This window comes from Thalia democratica, chromosome 5 (genome assembly GCF_965202585.1).
Source record: "Thalia democratica chromosome 5, ktThaDemo2.hap1.1, whole genome shotgun sequence".
Taxonomy (NCBI): domain Eukaryota; kingdom Metazoa; phylum Chordata; class Thaliacea; order Salpida; family Salpidae; genus Thalia; species Thalia democratica.
The window spans coordinates 7,080,110-7,092,548 of NC_139169.1; the positions used below are offsets into that span (position 1 = coordinate 7,080,110).

General features: G+C 25.3%; 1 protein-coding gene across 1 annotated transcript; it reads left to right on the top strand.

The window, feature by feature from the left end:
• The first annotated feature begins 3,931 nt into the window (after positions 1-3,931).
• Positions 3,932-7,462, top strand: LOC145836234 (kelch-like protein 25). The gene is made up of 3 exons (XM_082944053.1): positions 3,932-4,332; positions 7,030-7,301; positions 7,362-7,462. Exons 1-3 carry the CDS (start codon positions 3,932-3,934, stop codon positions 7,460-7,462), a joined length of 774 nt encoding a protein of 257 aa, XP_082800179.1.
• Positions 7,463-12,439: the final 4,977 nt, after the last annotated feature.

The window sequence follows — 12,439 nt, forward strand, 5'->3', positions numbered from 1 at the left end:
CCCTAACTCTTACCCTCGGTCGGTAATTTTTTATTTCTTTTTGTTTAATTCTTTTTAACCTAAATTTTTTATTTTTGTTTCTTTAAATATTTTTTTAATCTTTCTTTTATTCTACCACTGTTACCCCTAACCCTTACCCTCAGTCGGTAGCTTTTATTTTTTAAAATTTTTCAAATCCTTACATAAGGAACCCATTAAACTATCTAACTTTGTAGCTTTAGATCTCAAAAACTATGTAAGATTTTTGAAACGGTAAAAGAAACTGTTAGAGCTATGTTAAAGATCTTTAAAATAAGATCGGCATGTAAAAAGTTTACCAACTAAGCATAAAACAGGCAGCAAAGTTTCCTAACAAACAAAAATTAAAGTTTTTGTAAGTATTCTTTTTCTGCGTTAGCTGTTTTCCAGCCAAAATCAACGTCGCGATTTTTATTTTATCATTTGGTTGGCTGCATTTGTCGATTGTTTAAGCAGCAGTAATCCTTATTTTCTTCAGTAATTCTAAAAAGTTCTAAAATTGAGATAATATTAAATCTATCTAAATAAAATAAAGAAACTGTTCATTTTTACAAAATAAAACATTACATTTTTAAGTTTTACATTTTTTCTTAGTTTTTCTTTTTTACTAATTACATTTACATTTTTTTTAATTTTTACTTAATATTAACAAATCTTTATATTTCTGTATGATAAAGTTAAAGTTAAAAACTCTACTATATAGATAAAATGAGTGTTTAGTTTTTTTTTAACCGGTTTAATATTGACATAAAGTATGTACTAGTAGATTATATAGTTTATTTCTAAAACTATTGTTTTTGAGCCGTTTAAAGGCTTTCTTAAACGCAAACATAAAAAAACTAGGCACGGTTGCAATACTATTAAATTTAAGAGTTTTGCGAAGTAAGTTAATTTTTATTAGTTTTAACTTAAAATTTCACGCTTGAGTAATTGTATGGCGATCATACAAATCTGGCAGTTATGAAACTGAAAGATAAAGTAAAATGTAAGTTTGTAAGTACAACATTAACGACAAACCACATTTAATGTAAAATCGATAAGTATCTTTATAGTAACCGGGCATTACCGGCCGTTCAAACACTCACATATTGTTTGTAGTTCGCATTGCATCATGATAACAATTTTAATTATTATTTTAATTTTATAAATATTTATACCAGTTTATTTTTGGTCAATTAATAATGTTGTTCGTGTTTTAGCAATTACATTTGATGCTTAGTTACAATGTAATAGTTTTATTGTGCTTTATATTCTCTTATTTACCTTAAAATACATGGATAGTATTTATAGCTTTTTATTAAAAACAGATAAAAAAACATCAGTATATATATATTAGTAGTTTATATATTTTTATAAATTAGTAATTTAAATTAAATAAAGTGAACTTACCAGGAAATACAAAGGTGATAAAGTTTTTATACGATCGAGTTTCAAAGACTTAAAAATTGTTTTTTACTCCGATTTCAATTCAATCTTCAAATTTGATGGAACGTTTAATATATTTGTTATGTTTCATTAAGATTAAAAAAAAACTATAATATGATTTTTATTTATCCGTTGAAAAAATATCACTGATTTAAAGGTTTGAAAACTTATTTTTTCACGTAAAACAAACTGAATTAGAATTATTATTTAAGTTTTGAGATGTTTAATATATCTGATATTTGATTATATTGTAACAAAGGAAATCATTTAGTTTTGGGTGATTATTTCTGTCGAATATATGATTTTTACAATTATTTTGATTCTTGTATGTTTTCTAATTGTTTTGATCTTCAAGTTTTTAAGTTAAGGTTAGGTTAAAAATAATTCTAAGGGTTTTTGTAAAACAGATTGTGTCCATTTGATTTTGTCTTTAAGTATAAAACATATTATTGACTTCAAGAACTTCTAACCTAAAAGTTTTTGGAAAAGCTAATACAAGCTACTTCCAGTACAAACACACAACAGAACTTTCAAAACTAACCACAAATTAAAAATTAAAAAAAGACTACAAATTAGATTAAACACTCTCACATATTGTTTGTAGTTTGCATTGCATCATTATGAAATTTTTAAATGATATTTTATTTTCACTAACCAGTTTATTCTTGGTGAGACAAAAATATTGTTCATGTATTAGCAATTAAACTAAATATTTAGTTTACAATGTAATAGTTTTATTAACCTTAGTTTTCTCTTATTTATTATTAATATACATGAATAGTATTAATTGCTTTTTTTTTAAACATAAAAAAAAAACATCTGTAACTTAGATATACTTTTATAAGTTAGTAGTTTTAATTAAATAAATAGTACTCACCAGGAAATTCAAAGGTGATAAAATTTTCAAATTTTAAAAGACTTAAAAATTGTTATTTACTTTGATTTTACTTCAATCTTCAAAGTGATGGAACGTTTAATATAGTTTTAATGTTTCAATTAAATTAATAAAAAAAAAGTTTTAGTATGATTTTTATTTATCCATTGAAGAAATTCAGACTGACTAAGAATTGTTAATTAAGTTTTTAGGTGTTTATTATATCTGATTCTTATTAAGTAGTAACAAAGGAAATCAGTTGTTATACTCATTCATATTACAGTCAATAAACATAACTATGCTATAAAAGTTGTAGAGGTTTTACAGTTGTTTGTTTTTAAATTTTTAGTTAGTAAAATACGCTTAGTCAAAAAGAGTTGTTTAATTCACATGTTTTACTCTAAATTCATTTATATATGACAATTGGGACACGTTCAAAGTCCACCCACGTACAAAATCGACCCAATCAAATTCGAGAACCACTTATCGATCGAGTGTAAGGGTTAGGGATAACAGTGATAGTGAAAAATAAGTATGCAAAAATATATAAAATGAATCAATAAATAAATATATATAAAATTGTGGGGATTTAGAACGTGGGTGGACTTTGATAGTATACCATGACAACTAGGTTTACATTAAAGTTAAAGGACGGATAAAAATAAGAAAGAGTTAAACGTTCAAAACAAAGAATTAAATTAAATATTTCGTTTTTTGTTTATTGATATACAATGTTAAAACTGTTCAAGGTCGTAATACATATTAAAATATAATAAACAACACTTAAAAAGACTATCTTAAAATTTTTCTAAATTTATATCCAAGAAGAACTAATATTGTTTTACTGAACTAGTACAAAGTTTTATAAACTGATTAAGCAATTGCAAAACAAATAAATTAGTAAGTTTAAAAATTTGTTGAGAGTATTCAAATTAAGATTCAATTCTTTTTTAATTTTTTTAAATTTACTTCAAAACTATTCAAATTTAACTACATTACATTTATAAAGAGTCAAATATTACTAGTAACATATAAGTATATAGTTCTACAAAAACAAAATAAATAAAATTTTTGATTGAATTATTCTACAAAATCCAATATTTCACAAGCACACAAGTTACTGTAAAATTAAAAATACCAAAGTTACAGGTTTAAAATGGCAGTTAGTTTTTCTTCTAAAACAACACGAATTTTGTACCAGAATAGATTTTGTGAACAAGAAAACTTTGATGTTATCATTTCTGGAAACACTAGTATGATAGAACGAGAAATGTTATGGCTAAACTCTCGTAGCTTTAACAAATTTGAAACATATACTATTCAAAGACATATTCAGACAGTGACAGAACGATTTGTGAAAGATCCAATGTTTGGACTGTTTGCTCAAGATTATATTTTAAAGGCGTATCTGAAACACGATCTTCATTCAGGATTTATATTGATAAAACTGACCAATGGGTTAATGTAGTTCAAATACCTGATGGTAGAGGTAACTATAGCGCTTGTTCATTTATAAAAAATATTTATGTATTTGGAGGATCTACTAAAAAAGGAGGTATAAAAAGTTGTTATAAATATGATACAAAAAGGAGTAAGTGGATATTTATAGCCAGTATGAATGAATGTAGGCAATATACAGCTTGTACAGTATTCAAAGGTAAAATTGTCTTGACTGGTGGTTACGATGGTAAAAATGATATAAGTTTGAGCTCAGTAGAGGCATATGATTGTTACGAGAATAAATGGGACTCTCTGCCTCGAATGATTAAAAAAAGATGTTTACATGGAACTGTTTGTATGGGCAACAAACTGTTTGTGATTGGTGGGAATTACAATGTTTTTTGCGAGGTATTTGATAGCAGTTCCATGAAGTTCACTAGTATCAAGCAGTTAGATCACGATTGTTATCATTTTGTTTCTGCGGTCAGTGTTGCTGGTGAAATTTTGATTTTTGGTTCAGGGTATACGTCAGGAGAAGAAAATATTTGCACTTATAATGTTGACAAAAATGAATGGTATGTAGAAGTAATCGTTTTAAGCAATTCGAAGGAGGTTTAGTATGTCTTTCAAAACTTTCTGTTTTTTAACAATTTAAAATGTCCATGTTGCCTGATAATTTTATTCAATGTACAATGTGTATGTTGTTGTTTGATTATGATATTTATTTTAACTCATTTTAGTTTTCAAATTTTAAAAAAATATGTTGCTGTTTGGTACTTACTACATTTTTGTAGTTTAAATACTTCGTTTTTAATGGAAATTTTGGAAATTGTTGTTTTGTTTTTTTGTCTTTTCTCTTCAACAATAAACATAAAATCATATTTGTTATATCATATAAATAAAATCTTGTCATAATTAATTAAATTTTTTTGATATTTTGAGTAGTACAAGTATTACACATAAAATTAATTTGTTTATCTGTGAATTCTACGTTATTTATCTTTAAAATCTAGCATAAGTTTCAACAAAAACAACTTGATGAACGAATTTGCAAATGTTTCTATTTAAATTATAAAATAAACAGTATAGTTTTTTTTAATTTATTTATACTTGTAGTTTTTATGAAACAAGTTAATAATTTATATAATTTAAAAATGTGTAAGGTAAGCGTACACTGTTTTAAGCATTTAAAATTTAATGATAGCATACTGTAAAATTTAACTTAAAACATGAAGAAAAATTAAAGTAAAATAATTAAAGTCAAATTAATAGCATTTTAAAATAACCGTTTTTTAGATTTTTTTCCATTTACATTTTAAAAGAGTATTTATGGTTAAGTTGTTTTTATAAAGTATAAAACACAAGATTTTTTCGAATTTGTTAAATTTTATAATTAAATCACGTCATAATTAGTCAAAAAATAGTTTTTTTGATATCTTGAGTAGTACAAGTGTTACGGATAAAATTAATTTGATTATCGGTGAATTCTACGTTATTTATCTTTAAAATCTAGCATAAATTGCAACAAAAACAATTTGATGATAAAAAATTGCAAATGTTTCTATTTAAAATTATAAAATAAACAGTATAGTTTTTTTATAACATAATTATACTAGTAGTTTTTATGAAACAAGTTAAGTATTTATATTATCTAAAAATGTGTAACGTAAGCGTACACTGTTTATAGCATTAAATTTTAATGATAGCATTTTGTTACATATAATATAAAACATAAAATAAAAAATAAATTAAAATAATTAAAGTCAAATTATTAGCATTTTAATATAACTGCTTTTTAAATTTTTTTCCGTTTACATTTTAAAAGAATTTTCATGGTTAAGATTTTTTTATAAAGAATAAAACACAAGATGTTAAAATATTTTTATAATTTTCATGTATTACATTTTCATTTATATCCTTAATTAGGTCGACAGACTCAAAATGTACTATAAAAAATAAAAATCACATGTTTTTTAGACATATTTTAGCAGAGATTAAAAGTTCTATTACTTTAATTTAATAAATTAATTAAATATAGGTTTATTAATTAATTTTTAATCAAAAAATTTAATGCGCTTTAAATTAAAAGTTAATAGTTAGCACCAAAAATGGTATTTTACCTGTTTAATGATTTTTTTTAACTTTTTTTTTTTTTTTAAACTGGTATCTAAATTATAGATATAAACTATATATCTTTTTCCTTAAAATGTAGAAACACTTAGTTTGGCTTGATATTAACAATTGTGTAGTAGTGAAGTTTATATTTAAACGTTTACTATAGTTGCTGAAGTTGTAAAATTGAAGCTTTATTTTGTATTTAACTAAAAACTTTACAGGTGAATTAAAAAATTTAAAATTGTCAAAAAAATGGTCAAAAGAAAAACGCTCGTTCTTGACTTGGACGAGACACTGGTCCATTCCAGGAAGATTGGTAATGGGATAAGGTACAAAACCAGCGGCAAACCACATTTCGTTTTCAAAGTAAGTTTTTTATTCCTTTTGATCAACCTTTTGATAAACTGTATAAATTTATTAAGACAAATATTAAATACACCTGTAAACCAGGTTTGTTTTAGTTACTTTTGATGTTAATGTATCCTTTTTTGTAAGTACTATTCTTATTTTTTATGACTTCTCTAACATAGACAAATGTAATACTTATGTGCGTGAACACCAAAAAGAGAAAAGAAATCTGTTGCATCTAAATATAAATAATTCAATATCAATAAATTAAATTGATTAATGTTTTTCCTAAATTTAAATTATGGAAAAAGTAGTAAAACTAAATTGCAAATAAAATTTAGACTTATATAATTAAACCCTTGTTTTTTTAAGAGTAAATTTTGCATTTTTTTTTTTATTTATTTTGTATTTAGCCTAAAGTTATGCTAGTCTTTTAAAGATTTGAAAAGTAGAACGCACAAAAAAAAACAAACAATAAACAGTTTTTAGAGACATTCAAACAGTGACACAACAATATGTGAAAGATCCAATGTATGGGTTGTTTGCTGTAGATTACCCCTTAACAGCAAAACTCATCTAAAAGATAATTACAAGTTTGTAGATTCGTTCAGGTATTATTTTGATAAAACTGACCAATGGATTAATGTAATTCAAATACCTGATAATAGAGGTAACTGCAGCGCTTGTTCATTTATGAAAAACATTTATGTCTTTGGTGGATTTACTGAAAAAAGAGGTATAAAAAGTTGTTATAAATATGATACAAAAAGGAGTAAGTGGATATTAATAGCCAAAATGAATAAATGTAGGCAGTTTGCAGGTTGTACAGTATTCAAAGGTAAAGTTATCTTAACTGGAGGATACGACGGTAAAAATAAAGTAGATTTAAGATCCGTAGAGGCATATGATTGTTACGAGAACAAATGGGACTTTCCGCCTCGCATGATTGATAAAAGATGTCTACATGGGGCTGTTTGTATGGGCAACAAGCTGTTTGTCATTGGTGGAGAGAAAAATGCTACTTGCGAGGTATTTGATAGCAGTTCCATGAAGTTCACTAGTATCAAGCATTTAGATCAAAGTTGTTTCAAATACATTTCTGCAGTCTGTATTTGTGACAAAATTTTAGTATATTGTTCAGGTGAAATAGGAGTAGAAGAAAGAATTCTCACTTATAATGTCAACAAAAATGAATGGAAAACTGAAAGAAGAGGTTTTTATTATTTTGGAGGTTTTGAATGATTTCAAAACTTTCTGTTATTTAACAATATAGAACACTTTTGTTGTCTAATAACTTATACGAAATGTTGAAAATATGTTGTTAGGTACTGATTTTTGTTCAAACTTTTTGTAATTTACAAACTTAGTTTTAAATGCATATTGTTGGTGTGTAGATTTTATTTTTATATTCATTTTTATAATGGAAAAAATCAATTAGGGCAAGTACATATTGATACATTGTTAATAATAAAGTTATTACAGTTGATATTAAAACGTTATTAAAGTTAATATGTTTATTTTTTAACTTTTGTTCGTGTGTTGTTGTATATAACTATTTATAACTAATTAGTTATTCTTAAGATTTTCAACCATTAATACTCAATGTATGATTTCAAAGGTAAAACGTAGAACATTTATAAATAATGTAGAACATTTATAAACTTGTTATTGGTATAGATAAACATTTTCATCTCAAATTTGTTAAAATAACTCAAAAAATTAAATGTTTTTTCATTAATTTAAGTTAAAATATCTTTGCGTATTGAAACACAAGTGTGAAAAATTAATTGAATAAATTAACTTTATCATTTAAGTATCTTAAGCACTTACTTAAAAGTTTACGGCAACATTTTTGATAGTAAAAACTAAACTTAACTGTTGTAACAGGTTTTTGAAACACTCTAGGTGCTTTATTTTGAACTTCTTTAAAACTTAAACAAAGCAGTTTTAATTTTCTGTTAATATAACATATAGTTTACGCATATTAAAATTTTTATATTTTTGTTGTTTTCAAAATATGAGCTAAATACATTAAATATAGTTTGTTGGATTCTAATAACACTACATTGAAATGAAAAATCAGTTTAGTCCAAGCATAAAAAATGTGTTACTAATAACTATTGCTTAAGTTTTTTGGACAAGGTTGTTGACTTTAATTTGACTTGCTTAATGTCAATTTTCTTAATTTTTGTAACTTAGAAAAATAAATAAAACATACTATATATAACTCAAAAAATAAAACTATTATATACTTTATTATTTTAAAGTTGGTAAGTAAACGCGAAAATGAATCTTTAAAAGATCATAACATAAGTAAACATTTTTTTTTTGGTATTCTTACAACGTATGTATAGTTTATGAGATCGTTGAACGTTTTACGTCACTACAGGTCTTGCGAAAACGTCAGAAGATTTCTGAAAGAATATAAAAGATACAAGAGCAAAGATAAAGAGTTACGTCATAATTACGTAGCAGAAATTTTTGAAGTATTACTCTGCATAATACAGAAATAACACAAATTATATTACTCAACTGAAATGAAATAGACTTTATTTCTTCGTTTGTTTATTTTTAGAATTTAATTTCTGTTTAAGAAAATGAAACTTTCAAAAAAAGTTCTTTGTATATATTTTAAAAATCTATTATTTAAATCTAACACAAATACTTATGTCATATTAATTTACTTAAATTAAAAATTTGTGAATTTTATGATAAAAATTTCAAAATAAATATAATATAAATTTTCCACACAGCTTTATGTATATGAAAATTCCATTTGTTTTTTAGAGTTTAGATCCATACGCAATTTCAAAAATTTATTCTGGAATTTATAGCTTTATTATGATGCACTAAATTTAAAAACAACATTTCTACTAAACTAGAATCGTTCATTCTCTTACGTCATAATAAACAGTATAAAATTAACACTTTTTTTAATAAATTTTACAATCAATTTAAACGAAATGGGTTTGTAAAAAAGACAGAGCTATCATAGAGTCGGTGCTCTCCATATTTTTCATCGTTCACTTTGGTCCTCGTTTTTTGGATCGTACGCTACGCAGGAGGCGGCGCCGTCCGCGGACCAGGTGCTCGAAACACAGGACAAGGAAAACTGCATACACACAGGGGAGTTCCCCAAGGAAGGACAGCGATATAAGAAACAAGCAGAGCCATCATAGGGTTGGTGTCCTCCATATTTTTCATCGTTTTTTGGATCGTCCCGTACGCCAGGCAGGAGGCGATGCCGTCCGCGGACCAGATTGATGACTAAAAATACAAAATGGTAATTTTCTAGAAAAACTTGGTTCTTATATCTGAAAACTCGATCCAAGAAATTTTAAATTTTCTATAATAATAAATTATTAAAATACAAAAAAAAACCTAAAAAAAAAAGAAATTAAATTCAAGGAAGAACTGAAATAGGACAAAAACTAGTGAGAAAATTTTAGACTGTCAGTTTTAAACAAATAGTTTTAGGTAAGTAGCATTCCAACTTAAGCCTTCATTATGACGATAAACTGTAGTGTGTAGAAAATTATTATAGAAAATTCAAAATTATAAAATTCAAAAATGTTTCTAAGTGTTTACATTTATAGAAAACAAATTCAATTTGTGTATAATTTTATTATTTTTTAAAATATCGAAGACAAAATTGGGAAAAATTATTTGAAGAAAAAAAGCGCTGGACAGGATTAGTTTCGGCTGCCAGTACCAAACTAAAGGACTTCGTACATTTAATGTAGTCAAATATTCTGTAAAACGTCAAAAATATTTTCTTTTAGAAATAAAAATTAAAAAAATACAGAAAAAAACTTTCCACTCAATTTATTTTATTCTATAATCAAACAAACAAAAGCAATTAAAAACTAATTTTTATTTTTATCAAATAATGAGTGCTGTTTAGTTCTAATATGAAATATAGTTTTTATGACACTTTAAAAACTTCTATCATTACGAAGTCTGCTGTTTATTCTGATCTTCGATATTCTTTCAAGAACGTTCTGACGTCATCGCAGGACCTGCAGTAACGTAAATTTATTGATGACGTCATAAACTCAAACGATTTGTTACCACTTGTATAAAAAAACAAGCGTGTAGCTGTTAAATATTTGTAACACAAAAACAAAAATGTATGATTTTTTTTAAATTGGCATAATTACAAATTAAGTAGATTGTTGTAAAGACTAAAAAGTTAAATGAAATTTTAGGTAGATATTATTACCTCCACTTATATTAGGAAAACCTCAATAAGTATACTTAAATAGAAAAACTTAAAAATTAATTTGGTCAAAAAAATCTATAAAATTCAATTATTAAATACGTAATATACAAACTAGCCAAAGTATACAAACTCTTTCAAAAAAAAAAGAATGGAATAAATATACTCCAAAACAAGACGGTAAAGTAATTTATATATATTAAAAAAAAAGTTTCAAACATAAGTATCTGCTTTAAATTTAAATAAAGTTAAAATTTCTTGGATCGAGAACTAATTTTTTTAGAAAATTACCGTTTTGTGTTTTTAGTTATCAATTAAATAAATTACTTTATTTTAAAAAAACTTAGTATTACCTCATTTTTTCGAACATTGGAATTAATTCATCAAGACAATTATCATTTCGATCTTCATACCAAGACTCGATGTGTATTCCATTTTCTGTTGAGTTTATTAAAAATTAAATAATTTAAAATAGCTTAGAAAATAAATCTTTTTAACCAACAAAGGTATTAAAACTCTTTCCCGTAAAATTTGTCAAGCAGTTATTAGAGTTTTTTTTCAAATTCTTCTTTAAGTCTTTTAAACAATTTTACTTGTACCTACATGTATATAAATAATTGAAATTACAAATTTAAACTACCTTTAAAGTGTCTGTAGGTTTTCGGAGAGTTGTCCAACAAAACAACGTTTTTAAGATCTTTTTCGACCAGTCTCAAGTCTTTGGCATGGCCACAGCCACAGTGCTGAAATAATGATCTTTGTTAAATAAATAAAAAAATAAAAAAAATTGCAAACCGTCGTAATCGTTAACATGTTTTTTATTAAGACGGAGCTTTAACACTACGCTGCAGAAAAATAACGAAAGTTGAAAATATTTGACCTAATAATATTTCGTTCGCTAAAGTATATTAATTGAATATAAAAGATTATTATATAACCTTAACAAACCCCAGCTAAAATTAAGAAAAATAATAAAAACTATGGTGAGGCGCATTGAGCTCAAAATTTCCCAAAGTAATTTTTACAATAACTTATATAACCAAAGCTAATGTTGATGGATTGATGTTTAAAATAAGTAATTGAAACAAAACTTAAACATTCCGTCTACTAAATCTTCCTCTCAGTGACAAGATATTTAACAATTTGTGCATATATAAATATTAAACTGTGTTTAACATACAAAATACCTGTCTGAAAAATCTCCTGTTGAGAATCCCCCTTCCATTATCCAGGTAATCAAGAATAGGTGTCGCGTACGCTTCAGCGCCATGCGTGTATACGACCAAATTGTACCATTCGGAAACAGTATCAAGGAACTTGTCAACTCCAGGTCTTTTGTAAACCCACAAATAACTTGAAAAATGGTTCACCTGTTTGAAAATATTTTGTTTAGTTGTCACTACCTAGCGTTAGTTTAAACAAAATGATCATTAAATTATAGTTGTAATTGTATTAGTCTCAATTTTATTTTTAGTTTAGTTTTACTACTTTTCCATAATTCAAATCGATGTAAAAATATTAATCATTTTAGTTTATTAATATTGAATTATTTTTATTTAGGTGTAATAGTTTTCCTTTCTTTTTTTAGTTTTAACGTACATAAGTATTACATTTGTCTATGTTAAAGAAGTCATAAAGAGAAAGAATAGTACTTACAAAAAAGGATACATTAACATCAAAAGTAACAAAAACAAACCTGGTTTACAGGTGAATTTATTGTTTATCATGCTTTATTTATACGGTTTATCAAAATTAATCAAAAGGAATAAAAAAACTTACTTTGAAAACGAAATGTGGTTTGCCACTGGTTTTGTACCTTATCCCATTACCGATTTTCCTAGAATGTACCAGTGTCTCGTCTAAGTCAAGGACGAGCGTTTTTCTTTTGACGATTTGTTTGGCAATTTTAACGGTCATATCGATGTTGTTAGTTTAGTTTCTGCTGTTGAAAACTTAGCATTAGAATAAAATTCTTTTTTCTTAAGATTTTTTGAGTTCAA